Source organism: Lepisma saccharinum, chromosome 4 (genome assembly GCF_977018435.1).
Source record: "Lepisma saccharinum chromosome 4, izLepSacc3.1, whole genome shotgun sequence".
Classification (NCBI taxonomy): domain Eukaryota; kingdom Metazoa; phylum Arthropoda; class Insecta; order Zygentoma; family Lepismatidae; genus Lepisma; species Lepisma saccharinum.
Window position 1 is genome coordinate 102,369,066 of NC_139232.1, and position 16,393 is coordinate 102,385,458.

Consider the following 16,393-nt stretch of genomic DNA (forward strand, 5'->3'; position numbering starts at 1 on the left):
AACATGTATCTATAAAAAGTTTTCCAAAACCACTATTAAAGGAGTTATGATGGATTTTCGTAGTTAGTGCATGAAGCGGTAGCCATCTTGGATTTATGACATCACACAGGCCTTCTGCCACAATTGCAGGTAAAACACCTGGTAGTACATGATTGTGTACCACACTAGCAACGTATTACTGGTAGTCATATATTCCCTTAATTCAAAAAACTTAGGGATTACAAATGCCCCTGGACTACCTGAAGAATCATCCACTAGTTTCACTGAGACACTGAGAGAATGTTCATTCACAGTCATTGGAAGGGGCAGATTTGTAAGCACTAAAAACCTCTAAAAAGGCAGGCAAATAGCCAACAAAATTGCAAGAATAGGCAATATAAAATAAAAAAGGTATTAATGTAGACAGTAAACATGAACTTGCAACTTAAATTTTCTTTCCTGAGTTTCGCAGTTATTGATTTGCATTAACATTACAATTATGTTTTCCACAGTAAATAAGTGCTAGTGTGTGCTGATGTTCTTGTATTGTGAAAAAAAGAAATGTGAGTAATTAATCCATCCCATCAATAACTTAGGTAAAGTATTTCTTCATAAAGGATTCACACTTTGAATGTAGTGCGATGCAACTGTGAAGCCTGAAGACAGCAAACGGAATGCTAATAGTCACTGCCAAACTGAGTGTGAGTGGTGAACAATTATTCTCTTACCTCAATGCCAAGTAAGGTTGTCAAAGCTTTAAAAATATATCAATGGATAAGGCCTCATAATGCAAGTAATTCTGGTGGGAATATCTCTTTCAGTTTTCAATCAAAGTTGCAAGACTTTTGAAACACTCTGTATAATTTTTGAATATTGAAATGCAAAATTATATAAAATTTCAAATTTATTTCATTAGTGGCAACACTGATGTGCAGCTTGATAATTTGATATGTTCCTCTGTACACCAAATTACACATTTATACCTTTGAGTTATTCTGAGGCACTAAAGGTTTGAGATATCTTGATTGTTAATTTTTCAGACAGATTTACGGTGAACTTATTTATATCACATGTAGATAATATTTGATAAGGCAATAATTTCACTACGTCATATCTTCCTATCCCTAGTAGTTTTAAATATTGATTAGTTTCAATTGTTTATTGGCCAGTCTGAGAAGATTGGATAATTCATGGTTCTTGCGGGTCACCAAATTATATATGTCTAGTTTGAATAATTTCCAACATTTTCCAACAGAAAAAATAATTGAATGTTGGATTATTTCACTACCACAGACAGAGAGGCTGGTGAATAGACATAATTTTAATCACATCAAATTAGCATTGGTTGTAAAATGCCAAATTTCCACAGTTGGTTTTTGAGATATCAACAGGTGACTTTAGATTTTTTTCTCAGATGAACAAGCTGATTAAGTTGAATTAGGCTGTATTTCACTTCTCTGTGGCAGGTCTAACAGTCCATCAAAATTTGTCACTTGCTATTAGTTTCCGAGATAGTTGACGTACATGGACAGACAGACACGATCAGTGCCCAAGGAAACTTTTTTTCAGATTTTCTGATTAGTATCCTAAAATTCATCTGCTTCAGCAGCATGTTTTGCAGGACATTTCACAGGCCACTGTTGAAAATAACACTTATTTGGTGTTTGGGAGTTGCATAGTGGCTGCACGACATGGCTCTACAAAAAAGAGGACCGACCGTTCTGCAAAAATCATGACATCTGGTCATCCTAAGTATGTCCCAATCTTCTAGTGAAATAGGAGGATTTTGTTCTGAAATGTTTTACTGGACAAAAAAAGATTTTTTTAACAAAATAAAAAATGTTGCTGCTGTTTATGTTTGAACAATTGTTCATAGTAGATTGCAACTATTACCACATATTTGAGAGAAAGTGTGTGAATACTGATCACTATTATGAGGGAGAGTGAGAAGGAACTGTTTTCCTACAATGATCAAATCTATCCCTCATTGGAATAGCCTGTTCCTATTCAGGCTAAATGTCTCATGTTAGCAAATTATTTGTAGAGCATTAAGGCTCAGCTGGACCCTTGGCTGACACCAAGCAGCTGTTTTAAATATTTCCACTGCTTTCAAAGAACACTAGGATATAAAAATTCTGAATATTTACATATGCTATTATCAATAGTTTAATAGGCTTATATAGCCACGAAACTATTGAGAATATCTAGGCAACAGCAAAATTGTGCCTAGATATCATGTGAATTATAAGCGCAAATAATTTTTCTGAAGTTTGAATATCATGGTGGATTTTTTAAAGAAAATGAAAATTCGAAAGCGGCTGCCCTGACGTTGGCCTAAGATCCAGCGAAGCCTTGAAGGTTCAATGGTGTTTTTTGCATTATATTTTGAAAATTGTCAACTCCAACTTATAATTACTTCTAGTGGTGTTGCATTGAAATGTGTCAATAAGTGAACTGAGATTAATAACTCTGATGGATATTGTGTATAATTGCTAGAGACCTGATTTTAAAGGGAAAAATTTTCCTTGAAAAAGGACAAAAAAAAGGGAAAACTATTTCCAAAAAAAGGGAGAAAAGGACTATATTTTTTTTGCGCTCCACTATAAATACTATTTTAAATTAAAGTGCAATATATGAATTGTATATATTGTGCTTTCATTTAAAATACTATTTTTAGTGGAGTGCAAAAATTAATATAGTCATTATCATTTCCTTTTTTTGAAAGTAAAGTGCAGCGAATAATCTTACTATTTGTTTTGATGAAATCTACCTTGCAACAGCTTACCACATTCCATAGCTTTCTGCCACTTGTGCCTGGCTTCACCATTTCACTGACACTCAATACTGTCGTCACTGTCACACAGGTAAGTTTAAACTATTCTAAAATACTTCACAATAAAAGTCTAAATCTAACAGGTAAGTACACTTTCAACCCAACAGGCCTGCCGCTTACAGGGAAGTCCATTTTTATTTTTCAACATGGATCTAGGAATAAATAACAAGTGTTGATAATTATCTTTCGCCAACAAGATTACATGGTTTTGACTTGCCTTTTTTCCCCTTTTTCAGCCATTATTCCCCTTTTTAAAAACATTTTTCTTTCTGGTCCCTTTACTGACTAGTTTGCAGCCTAAAATCCTTCCCCCTTTTTAAAAAGATTTCCCTTGGTCCCTTTATTGACAAGATATCAAATATTTTGTAAGACTGTTTTTTCCCAGAACAAAACATTCAACAATTGTCGATTTGGTGCAGTTTAGAGGAAAGAAAGAACAAGCACCTTCTACCTTACCTTCCCTCCATAAGTGTTGGCAGTACGTTGCGGCAATTGTTGAAACGATTCAATCTGAGCTTACGCAGCAACAAACGCTTTTAAAATCTGGTCTCGAATAATTGCATTTATGTTTATTGCGAAAATGATTTCCAGATATAAAGTAATGTCTTATACCATTTCTTCTTTTAATTTCAGATTCTGTTAATAATAGTACACCGTCAATTTCCAGTGGGCAGCAGCCTCCTACAGCAGTTTCCAGTGCACCCACAAATCCACCTCAACGTTTAAAACTTAAACAAGTAATGTTGGTAGCACAGCCTTTGAATTTGAAAAACACTTCTTCTATTCTGCCAAGCACGAATCAGTTGAAAAAGATTCCTGTTCGATTGTCTGGAGAATCGTCACCCATAGAAGCAAGTGTAATCTCGGACTTCAATAAGATAGATCTTAGTAAATTAGTAAACATATCTTCTGGAAGTAATGCCATATTATCAACCAAGGTGGTTGACACGCCTCCTGGTGTAATGGCAAGAATTGCTGGATCAACATGTGGAACTGATGCACCTCCAAATAAAATGATAAAACTCAGTGGGCCAACATATTTAGCTCCACACACTTCCACAAACTCAGGTGAGACTGAAGTATCTTGCAACAATTCTAACGTTGTTATACGAAACAATAGGCCTATAATAATAAGGTCACAGGTACAAGGAGCAGCTGTAGACTCGCAAGTAATAACAGAGCTTGTGCGTAAAGTGGATTTTAACAAGCTAATGCACATGACTACCGGAAGTGGTACTTCGACATCGACTGTAGTGGTTAATTCTTCTCCGAAAGTGACAGCAAAGGTTGATTCGCCAACTTGTACCATACAAGGTTCTGTAGTGAAAGTGAATCCCATCAGTTCTATAGTGAAAGCAAATGCATTGAATCCTATAAGTTCTATATCTAAAAGTAAAGTGTCCCCTATGACAGCTTCGCCATTAGTCATGAAACGAAAGGTTCAGACAATTAACGAAGACGTAATGTCTGAACTGTTAAAGGTAGAGAGTTCCAGAACACAAAAATCATCAGTAGGTGTTGGTGCTTCCTTGTCAACTCTAGTGACCGATTCGCCATCTGTGGAAATGCCAAGTGTTAGTGTACCAGTGCCTTCAGCAATGGAGTTTCCACCAAGCGTAGCTCTTACAGAGGTCAATAAAATGAGCAATGCTATTGTTGTAAGCAGTGTACCATCATTTGTAACGACTCCGAAAGTTTTTGCAGCCGGAGACGTAACCAGCCCTCAAAAAATCATTGGGACGATAGATCTAAATAAGATAGTGGGTGTACCCTTGGCCGGAAACCCTGGTTCATTGAGTATGGTGGTTAATTCGCCCCCTTCTCTGGGAGTCGCAACACCTCCAGCAAAGAAGGCTAAGGTTGACTTCCCAACACATGTTGTTCAGCAGGTGCCGTCGAATCCAACCGAATTTCAACCGTGCGTCATTCAGCAACTGGTGCCGCAATCTGGTGGCATTGTAACAGCTCCAGCCACTGGTAATATAATTGACAGTGTCTCGTCAGTAGTTATGAAACCTCTCGTTCAAGCAGCATCTTCTGGAGTGCAACCACTTATCTCAGTTCCAAGAACCATGCCACAGGATATTGTGTCAACTAGTGTTAGTGTTCCTAGTGGTAGTGCAGCCAGTGTAAAAGTGACCTGCAGTCCTGCTGCAATTTCCAGACCATCCGGTTCACCCCTACCGAAGAGGAATCAGTTATCTGCAAAGTCCGACTCGGCTGCACCTACCACCAGTGCACCTCGAACTCTTGTGTATTCAAAGAAGATCCAGCAGGCGTATGAAGACTTCACCCAGTCTCTTCAGCCAAACAGCGATGGTAACATGTAAGTGTGATTTTTTATTCACATTTCAGGGAATGAAAGTTGCGATTGACAGAAACTACTCACTGATTGATAGATTGAGTTGGTGTTTTAAGTCCACTTTTATGCATGTTAAGGCTAATTGGGACTGGACCCACAGTTTAAAGTGGGATCTGAGCCAGTATGTGCCTCCACTGGGTATCGAACCCGGGAACCTTTGATTACAAGACAGCAACGATACTACTGCGCCATCGGGAAGGCTTGCTTATTCATGAAACAAATTTGTGTGTGTGTTGTATTAATTTCAGGGGGCATTCATTGCCACTAGGCTTGCCAACTTTGAAGAATAAAATTCCAAGATTTCTTTACAGCCTTCAAACCCTTTAGTTTAAAATGTTCTTGAGTACTAAGGTCCTGAATATTAACTGTTAGCTCTTTGTGATCTTGCTTGCTACTGTGAATACAAATTTATCTACTTTATCAAAACAATATGTCAACCACGATTTGTAAACAAACAAATGAAAATTAATATACTGATAACACTCTTTTGAAGTCATAATATTATTGAAAAAATTCTTCAAAATAAGGTATCACAAATTTATTTATACCCAGAAACTGAATAAAAAATTAGCATTTTGAACGCACTTACTAATCTCAATCTCACTAACAGGGCCGGCGCTAATGATTTTGCAACTCTGGCCAGTCGCAATAGATGCCGCTCTCTTTTGAATGCCCCCTCCTCGTCATTACACAGCAACGGGAATTTGAAAAATAAATATGTATATTCCTATGTAAAACATCAAATTATAAAATTAATATTCAAACGTGTCATGCTATTTAAATACAATTATGAACAAAGGGATGCCTCAACCACAGCAAAACTTTTAAAAATGTGACACTAAATTATATTTTATATCATTAAACATATCTTAAATGTAAGAAGCATTAGGAAAGAAATGCTTTTAAGACTTGATTTCATATTTTTACAGTTGTAGGTCTACGATATATGATTGGATTTGGTAAAAATTTACATGTAATATTCTTTCTCGTATAATGGTATATTGCATAAAATGGAAACAAATTCGATTGTTAACAGTCCTTAAAATAAAATAAAAATTCAAAAACCTAGTTTTTAATCGTAACAACATATGTTCTTCTAAGTTGTAATTATACCCCTATACTGAAATGTGATAAATAACTATAGTTGTTAATCATGGAAGTAAAGTTCCCCCTACATATAACACCATGTCATATAACACCGTGTCATGAAGGCACATTTAAGGGATGTGTGGGTAGGGTAAATCTCAGCAAATTTTGGAGGTGATGTTATCAACACCATCGTCCGACCACCTTTACTACCCAGCCCTCAGGTACTCATTGATTTGAGGCTGGGTGAGTTGTTAAAACATACCTTAATAAATGAAGAAAACTTTCCTTGATTGGCACTAGCAAATTCCTTGAGCACATCGACGTAACCTAACATCTCAACCTGCATGTGCTCTATGGATATTGCTAGACAACTGAAGTGTGTTTCAAACTTGGTTGAACAAAGATAGCTTTAATTTCAAAAAACTTTGTTCTCCACTTGCCACAATTACCGGTAAAGTTAATTCGAAGTGCGACACTCACCAAGCCCCTACCCAGGGGAAGGCCCCCCCCCAGCCCTTGAGCAATGAAATATTTAAATGTGAACCTATTAAAATCTAATAAAATAACATTGACCATGTTTCAAATTTGTAAACATTTTGATTTTTGTCTTTGCATAAATGAATGGGTTTGATGTGGAGAAAGGCAGGCTCCAGAAGTCTGCAATATTGGGTAGTTTAATTTTATAACCATTAGTTGGAAGAGTCCATTCTTTTTAATCCTTGTCCTGACTTTTTCGAACTGCAGTCATGATGCGAAATTGCCTTTTGGGGGTGGGGGCTGGTAGTGAACTCACATTTAGACATGTTCTTTCTTATAATAATAATTGCTAATACGTACCATTGAATTTCTAGATTATTTTCCAAACATAGGATTATCATCGCTGTTCAGTGGTACTGGTACGTACATGAAAATTGAAGGAATATTGAAAACATTGTTAATTTGCGGAACACAGTACTCTTTGAATACTTCTGAGAATTGAATGTAAACAAAATGTAGTAAGGTGTACACCATGTAACAGCCTTCGTCTGTAAGCAACTCTGTTGCTGATTGTTAGGTTGAGTGGGGTAGGGGGATGTAACGGTGAATTGAATCAATCAACGTCACAGGATTTCAGATCTTGTTTTTGTTTGGATAATATTTGTCACAATTCTTCCACGAATCATCGAGAAAATCAGACTTCCTCCAGTCATTGATTTTTGCAGGGTCAACTAAATTGAAACACTCCAAATGTTCAGTTGCCCCAAATCTCTCTTCGGCTTGATGAATAATTATATTGCAGCACTCAATAGTGCATGCTGTTTCGTTAACACTGCTTTTTATTTTCTTCAAGATGTTACACAGAAGAGAACCATCATCTGAAGAGTTGGCCAGTTCATTCCTAATATCACTGATGTCAGCAACACATTTACGAAGATGTTCCTGTGACACAGAATCCCACGAGCCATCTTGCTGAATAATTTCCAAACACACTATCAGGGCTTCCTTGCACTGAAAAACAGCCGACACTACCCTACTCTGGAAATTCCATCTTGTTTGGCATGTTCGCGGTAACCGTCAATTTCATACCTCTTGCAGTAAATCTGTTCCCTTACTAGATGAAGAGAAGAACTAAGAAAATGCAGATAAATTGGCGAAGAAAATTCTGATAGCTGTGATGGTAGAGCATACTTGTTGCATTATGATTGAGTTCGTGTGCATAACAATGCACAAAATAAGCACACAGCCAAGACGTACCCCTCGGAATGCAGATCCACCGTCATACGTTTGAGAAACTAATTTAGCTTTTAGTTTGTACTGCTCTAATGCATCTAACATACATTGGGACATCCCTGATGCAGATCTGTCAGTCAGTTGCACGAAACCATGAAAATGCTCTACTACTTGCGAACACTGAACGAAACGAATTACAATAACCAATTGTGTCTTATTGGAAATGTTGCTGGTTTCATCCCCTTTTAAAAACACAAACAGCTTTGTTTACATTCTCCTGGAGGGCCTCACTGTAAACCTTGTACATACAGTCTAACAAGTTATTTTATATCACGGCTGATGTGCATTTATTTACTTTGCTTTCCTCTAAATGTTCGTGCAAACTGTTATCTAGCTTAGCAATTTCATTTACTAAATCTAGGAAGATGCCTCTGTTTAAAGATTGTTCTCTTTCATTATGTCCTCTTAGAGCAAGTTCAGGTCGACCACAGAAGTTTAAGCAATCGATAATTCTATTAAATATATGCCTATTTTTCCAGACTAATTCTTTGTGTCTTGTAATTGACAATCTATATCCTTCATCAATTTGTGTTCGAATATCAACCTTTCCAAACAAACTCAATTTTAACAAGTTTCCAATGTGCGAAGAACTAGTTTCATGTGACTTAATTCTTTCAGAAAGATGTTTGAGATCACTTATACCATGAACTGTCTATGAAGCATCATCACCAAACAAAAGGCAATGAAAACAAAAGAGAGTTTTCTTGATCTCGCTAGCTGTCAACCACGGTTTCCTGTTGTACCAGTCTGGATTGAAAGAGCGTGATTGTTATTTGTATTTTTGTATTAATGTAACACTCGGAAGGCCAGAACCTAATTGTTTAACAACAAGTTTTTCTTGGTCACTCAATGTCTGAAATGGTGTTGCCAACAAGAAATCCACTTTGTTCATAGCAAGTAAAAGCCACCACAACACTACACTACAACATGCGAGATCGAACGCAATGGGACGGAACTATCCCCGAATCAACATTCAAACCCATTGCACTCCCCCTTCGCTCTCTCTGCTAGCATGTGACCTTCACTGTAGCATGTAACATAGACCATGCCTTCCTTTGCGACGAGCCTCAAAACCGATAACTGACATCAATGTCGCTAGGAGCGCTGTCATATATGTTGCAGCAGACAATGAACTTACGTGGGTAAAAATTGCCTTTTAAAAGATTGTGTGATAGTTATGCATTATGCTGATTGAGAATTACGTCAATAGGTCCGTTTTTCTTTAGGGGCTAAGCCCTGGAAGCCCCAAGGGATGAGATGCCACTGCGGTTCGCTCCCCTCTTTTGCCGGTCCTGCACTATATCATACTACAAACTAAATCTATACAATGAAGGAAAATTGGGTAGAGTGAAATACAGATGTGTGAAGACTTTGACACACCAATAGATTTGTCTTCATTTTCTGCTTCTCTTGCATAGACAGATAAGATATTCCACAGAGATTGAGAAATCTCCATTACTTGTTATTATTACTATTATTAAGAAAATAATTTGGCTTCCTGAATAATGTATCTTTATTTGTTTTTACAGACCCCTCCACCGTGCTGTACTTTTGAACAATCTCAATTTGGTTAAACGTCATGCGATAGTTCTTCGTGCACGAAAAGCTTCACTTGATTTCAGGAACAATGATGGACATGTAAGTAGCATGTTACACTCTTGTATATTGTTGTTCTAAAAAATTTGTGTAACCATTGTTGTATTACAAGATAATAACAATAAATCTTATTATGAAAGTGGTTTTACTTCTTATGGCATTGTTCCAGAGCTTCAAGAATAGAAGTTACTGTTTTGAGTAATGTCAGCTGAAACTCTGTTAATTTTGTCATGTAACAAGTAATGCAATGAGCAGTTTCTTTTACAGATATTTTTCTTAATTTTACTATTTGGCACACACAGGAGATGTAGAAATTTCAGAGAAAAGTGCAGACTGGAATTTGTATCTCTGGCACACCATGCCACTCCTCTACCAACTTAACTACAGAGCCCTGACTTCACTTGACTTTTTGCTGTTGCTGTTAATGTGTGGAATTTCTGTCAATGCGATCTGTTGCCTTTGAAATATGTTTTTGTACAGAAGTAAATTTCAGATTACCTTGAATTATCTTTCCTCTGTATTTTTATGGGAGCCAAGGGGGTCTGACTGCCGCACGGGAGACCCATATTCATTCCCAGAATGGGTGATCTAAGTTTGGAATTTTTTCTGCCTTGTCCCACAAAGTGACTCTGGGGCTCACCCAGCTCAATGAAATGGGTACCTGGGGGGGGGGGGGTAAAGTTGACCAGAGCATGGTGCTGATCACATGACCTCCAAAGTGGCTGAAATCAATTGAATGTATGGGTTCCTACCCACACATCATCTATACAGGGTGTCACAAAACTCTTTCAAAATTGGTTGGGTGCTGGTAGATATCATAAAACAAGTAACTTTTCCCTATAAAGTTTACCTCGAAAGCACTTAGTTTCTGCGTTGTAAGCGCTTAAAATCTATCCTGTACGTATGCAACCCAACACAGCAAATGCTTGCACTACCAGGGGCACGTGGCAGGGTTGCCACTAGCTTTCCTCGTTAAGAGAGACGACTTGAAAACAACAACTTGGGAGTCTTGCCTGAACAAAAACCAAAACATTAATGATACTTGCGATGTTGTAACAAGCATTCACAGTATTTATAAACTGACCAAGACAAATAATGGGCAGACTGAAATTCAAGATTACTCATTCTAAAATATCTCCACAATTGATTGATTGATTTGGTTTATTTTTATTTTTATTTGCTTTTCTGCCACCTTTGGCTAATCGCAAAGATGAGGATGATATGATGAAATAACAAATGACACCAATGTCTAGGTCAGGATTTAAACCCGAGACACCTGGTGCCGTAGCGAGCTGTGCTAACCACATCACCATGGAGTGTTTCATGTATTGTGCAATATCAACAATTGCAAGGGACACGTGAGACAGGGGAAATCCACGAACAAACAAATGTACATACATACAGGATAGATTTTAAGCACTTATAGCGCAGAAACTAAGTGCTTTTGAGGTAAACTTTATAGGGAAAAGTTACTTGTTTTTATGATATCTACCACCAACCAAGCATTGTTGAAAGAGTTTTGTGACACCCTGTATATGCTTCTTGGCATGGTGCAGAGTGCATGGGGAACTTTACCTTTACCCGTATTTTCATATTTAAACATATGGTATTATGTGTAATGTAGTGAAAGTTAATTTTAGTGTCATCAGTGAAAAATGAACAACTTGCTTGCAGTTCATGAAAAATTCGATACCCTGAGCAAGGCAGAAATTTATTTTATTATAAAACATAAACTAAACGTAACGTTTCAACCTTCTAGCAAGGTCTTCTTTAGACTCTGCACCAAGTAGTAATGTTACGTTTAGTTTGTTTTATAATAAAATAAATTTCTGACTTGGTCAGCATATTGAGTTTTTCATATCATAGAAACAAGGCCTAATGGTGTTATAATTGCAGTTCATGCATGGAATATGTCGCAAAAGTTATATCTTCTTTAGAGTAAAGTAACTGAAAAAGTTATTGAGTTGCTGTTCAAAATGACTGACTTTATCCAATTTACTTTCCGAAGACTAATTTTTACTACACCATGAAATGTCGGTAAAAGCACAATTCGTTATGAGAATCAAAGATACATAACTTAAATTTATCAAATTTATGGGAGAGAGTAAATAATTATTCTTAAGAATATGCCTGACTAAAAAAGAATCAGTAAATTGGAGATACGTGACTCCAAATGCCACTTTTCAGAGGATATGAAACAAAGCCAAAATCTGCATTTCTAGAGTTATGTTCCTCTGGCTCTCACATGGCGAGTTGTTGCAGTAAGTTCTGTACTGTACTTTTCATGTTTTATTTCAGACACCGTTGCATTTGGCAATAGTTCTTGGATACAGTGACATTGTGGAAGCCCTTCTTGTATTTGGAGCAAAACCAGGGATCACGGATGACAATGGGAATACAGCTATTCATATGGCTGTCGAATGGGGTCATGTTAAATGCTTAAATGTGATTCTCAGATTCCCAGCAGCCAAGGAAATTATTAATCTTTACAATGATGATGGTAAGTGTCTTTAGTTTTCCAACACTGAAGCATATTATTTTATTTCATATGTTCTTTTCTTGGCATTGTACAGTTGTGATCTGATAAAAGTAAGGATAAATTGTTAGAGAATTATTTGTTTGTTAATTGAAGACTTACCACGTTTCATTATGCCATGAATAGTACGATCTGTGGCTGATCACAGTGAATGCTTAACTAACAAACTTGCTTCTTAAGGTTCTGGTTTCGAACCCTGCCCTGGGAGTGAGTGTTAAAAGAGCTTTAATATTAAGAATAAAAGTACTTGATAAATAGTGATCATAGTAGCTATATCGCAGCGGTGTCCATTCAGGGTACGCAAGGTACGCAATGCGTACCCATAACACAGTAAGAAAAAAATCAACATTTTTTCATCTTCCCCGAACATGAAAATTCAACAATTATCGCTACGAAAGCACTTCCACTGCAAGAAATTCCTATTTCCACGTGAACACGCTGCTGTCTGTCTCGTGTAGCCTAGCCTGACCTTCCTGAAGGCAGTCCCGAATGATCCCGATTGCAACTTCGACCCTGTCTGCACCACCCGATCCACGATTTCAGCCGATTTCTGCAACCAGACGCTGTTGCTTCTGTTTCGTACCCTAGAAATTTGGAAGGTAATTCCATTGGCTCAGGTCAGCCCCGACCACATGTTTCTGTCTGCCTGCGCTCACTCCCTCTATCACTTCTTTCCCTGTTCTAAACATCAAGGGTACAAAAGATTTTCACAGTGTTTGCAGTGTTGGCAGCAGTCAACATACTTTTTTTGTGGAATGTTTAGCTTACTGGCATTTAGCAGTCATGCGTATATAGATCACTGTGTTGGGTTGCAATAAAAAATACATTATGAAAAATAATTGTTGATGCAGGAATCAGAGAGGAGGGCAAGAATAAGTAGTGGTGGAAGATCATATTTAATATACGCGTAAACTATCACATATAAAATATTTATATGATGTTAGTCACACTAGCAAGCTTTTTTTTTTTTTTTTTTTTTTTTTTTTTTTTTTTTTTTTTTTTTTTTTTTTCCCGGATAGGGAGGCGAGGACCAGAATGGACTGACCGACTGAGGATTGTGTCTTGCATGAACCCCCTTTTGGCATCGTCAATGTGTCGAAGGGATAATATGTGAACAATTTGCAAGTTTTGCACAATTTTCAGAGTACGAGAGTATCTGTTTATCTCCTTTCGGAATCAACATTTTATGTGAGTTCCATAGCATGGGTGTTGACTGTTGACCCGAGGATATGAATGAATGATAAAAACAAAACTAAAAAAGAACATAATAAAACACAATGCTTACAATGGGATTCTAATGACCCCCCCCCCCCCCCCCCCCTTCTCCAGACATTGCAAAGTGATGTAATTGGATGTTATATTGTGCCTAACATAATTTAGTTTAGCTTTTGAAGTGTTCTGGGATGGATGATGACGTATTTTCCACGTGTGCTTAATTATCTCCCTTCTACAAAATATTTTGTCAACTGGCAACTCCAATTCATTCGTTGGGACAAGAAGGTGCGGTTTTCAGGGATAGCGAACACTTTTTACCATGGGAGGTTGATCTTTGCTTTCTTCTGTCATGTGAAATTTGCAGAGTGTTTTGTTCATATTATTTGCATAACAGAATCTGTATTATTTGTTGGTGCAGTGAAGTGATAGGGAGTTATTGATGACATTCTGGAGAAGGGATTTTCGGTATTTATGAAAAAAGTGTAAACAATCCGAAATGAAATATCCGATCCGTTCTTTGATTTGGAAGACTTGTTTCACGCATGAGTTGTAAAGAATGGTTAGCAGTATATTAGGCATTTTCAGAGTTTTTGACTGAGTAGAAAAACAGTGAAACTTTATTGTTGGCCTTGTTCGTTGGTTTCCTCTGAAAAAAGTGATGTGAAATAGTAGGATACTGAGACTTTCTCAGTATTTCTCCCATGCAATTTGAAAGCACGAAAAATGATTGTGCCATTTCCTTCCCGTTCAATGTTCGTTGCACTGCATGAAGGAAATAATCGAAGTTGAATTGTTGGACTCTAGGTAGTTACTATCAGAATATATTTGCGAATATAAAATATCATACATATATAATTTTCTGAATATTGTGATGGCCCGGCAAGGTGGGGGGGGGGGGAGTTCTGGACCCCATAACCAATTTTGGTACCCTAGTCTAAATGTTCTGATTGTCAACTTTTATCCTTAAGTTTTTAACTTTTAATCTTGTTTTAACCCTTTTGCATTTAATCCTCTGCCCTTCCCTGATGAAGAACCCAAGCTAAGTTTGGAAATTTTGACAATTCAAAGATTCATATGTAAACACTAGTCTATTGTACAACCTTGGTGACAATGAAGTTCGACCAGAAAGGAATACGTGATTAAATGTACAGAGGCATAGGCGGTGGAATGGGTGACCCGCAGAAGTGACGCATGTGTGTAAGAGGAGGCGTGCGATCAGGCAAGAATCGTGATCCCAGCATGTTGCACCCAAGGTCACGTAAAGAACGAAAACGGGGAACTATACGCGTGACATTGAACTTTGACCAGGCACCTGACCCATACGGAAAATTCCAGATAGTGGTGCATTCGACGGAAGCATGACGTCACGGACACGATAAGGGAGTCCGCCGTATATAAGCGCGTGCTGTGCACCGAGGAACCGCAGTGCATCATCACCATGGCCAGGGGCAAACCTATTGACAACACCGTGAGGAGAAGAGTGGTGGAGTTGCAACGGGATGGACTCAGTGAACGGGAAATAGGGTGCCAACTGAACTTACCCAAGGCAACCGTCCACTGCATCATCAAACACCACCAAAATACGGGTACTACGGAGCCAGGTAAGGCCCCGGTCGAAAATGCCTGCTGAGCGTGCGTGACCTTCATTGTCACTAAGTTTGTATTTTCATGATGTTAACAACAACATGTGGCATGAGATTAAACAGTTTTAATAAATTTCAGGTTTGATATACACACTGTCCCGTGAATCTCTGGAGCTATACTGAATGCAACTCCATGGAGGGGAGAAAGTGGCTGCAGCTACCACCAATTTGTAGCAGCTTGCACTGCTTTGTTCTGCTCACTCATTTTTCCCCTTCTCTACTGTTATGTGCAGCCTTGTCCCACAGATTCCCGAGGAAGAGTGTGGAGTATTATTATTATTATTATTATTTTAGAAATCTTGTTTCTTTTTTCTACATGAGTTTAATGGCATTAATGGGAAAATGTATGCTTGCTGTGTTCTTTCAAAAAAAAAGTACATGATTGCCAAGTGTTTATTGTGTACCTCTAACTTCCATCCTAGGTGTTGGCGCACTTCATCTGACAGCAAAATATCCAGATAGGCGTGAATCAGCTCTGCTTCTTGTGGAAAATGGAGCAGAATTGGAACTTCAAGTAAGTTTTCATTTTGATCTTTCCTAATTTTAGATATGCATAGGTAAGTCAGTAAGTAGGTCACAAACGTTTATTAAAGAAATCCTAAGTGATATACTGACTTGATAACCAGTTTTATTTTTCAACATGACTCCACCAACATTCATATACTTCTTCCATCGTTTTATCAGTCCCCCAAAAACCTGCTGCATAATAGTCTTTAGGCTGCTGTTCCAGCCCTAGTCGCACCTCACGTTCAACATCATCATCATCCGCGAAACGTTTGCTGTCACCGTGTACACACTTTGCGGAATTTAAATGATCATGCATTATGAAAAAAAAGGTAAAGTGCTCCCCTGTGCATAGCACCACACCATGAAGGCGTATAGGGGGTGTGGGGGTAACGCCCCACACTTTCTTGATCCGGTCGTGAGTGGGGGTGATGTGATCAGCATCACGCCCCTGACCACCTTTACCCCCCAGGGTTTCCCCCAGGTACCCATGTTATTCGATGCTGGGTGGGCGCCGGGGCCGCTTCCATCGTTAGAAAAGTTCCCGGATTTGATGTAGGCTAAACCATGAGAACACCCCATTACAGTTGCTATGCTGTCTGTCAGTTCAAATCATCTCCTCCACCCGTACCATCACCATATACACTCTTTGAGCACAGTAGTCATTTTTAAACTGAGCTGACCGTGCGTGCATCTGCTATCAAGCGACTTCCAACTGAAAATCATCAGCTGGATTGTGCTGCCACCTAGTGACACCTTTAGAAACTACTCGCTACAATTTTCAGCTTGTTCTCTATTTAGCGGCTTCTCCTTGTATTTCGATTCATTGCACCTGTATCACGGGACAATACAATTTCTTGTACTGC

The 16,393-nt window shown here is 38.1% G+C and overlaps 1 protein-coding gene across 4 annotated transcripts in view; it reads left to right on the plus strand.

The window, feature by feature from the left end:
• LOC145986684 (uncharacterized) overlaps positions 1–16,393 on the plus strand; it is a 140,760-nt gene that overhangs the window by 118,707 nt on the left and 5,660 nt on the right. For all 4 annotated transcript variants that reach the window (XM_083120995.1, XM_083120993.1, XM_083120992.1 and 1 more), the window contains exons 3-6: positions 3,446–5,138; positions 9,563–9,671; positions 11,928–12,129; positions 15,446–15,537. In XM_083120995.1, coding sequence (XP_082977121.1) covers positions 3,446–5,138; positions 9,563–9,671; positions 11,928–12,129; positions 15,446–15,537 — 2,096 coding nt within the window. The remainder of the gene's footprint in view (positions 1–3,445; positions 5,139–9,562; positions 9,672–11,927; positions 12,130–15,445; positions 15,538–16,393) is intronic.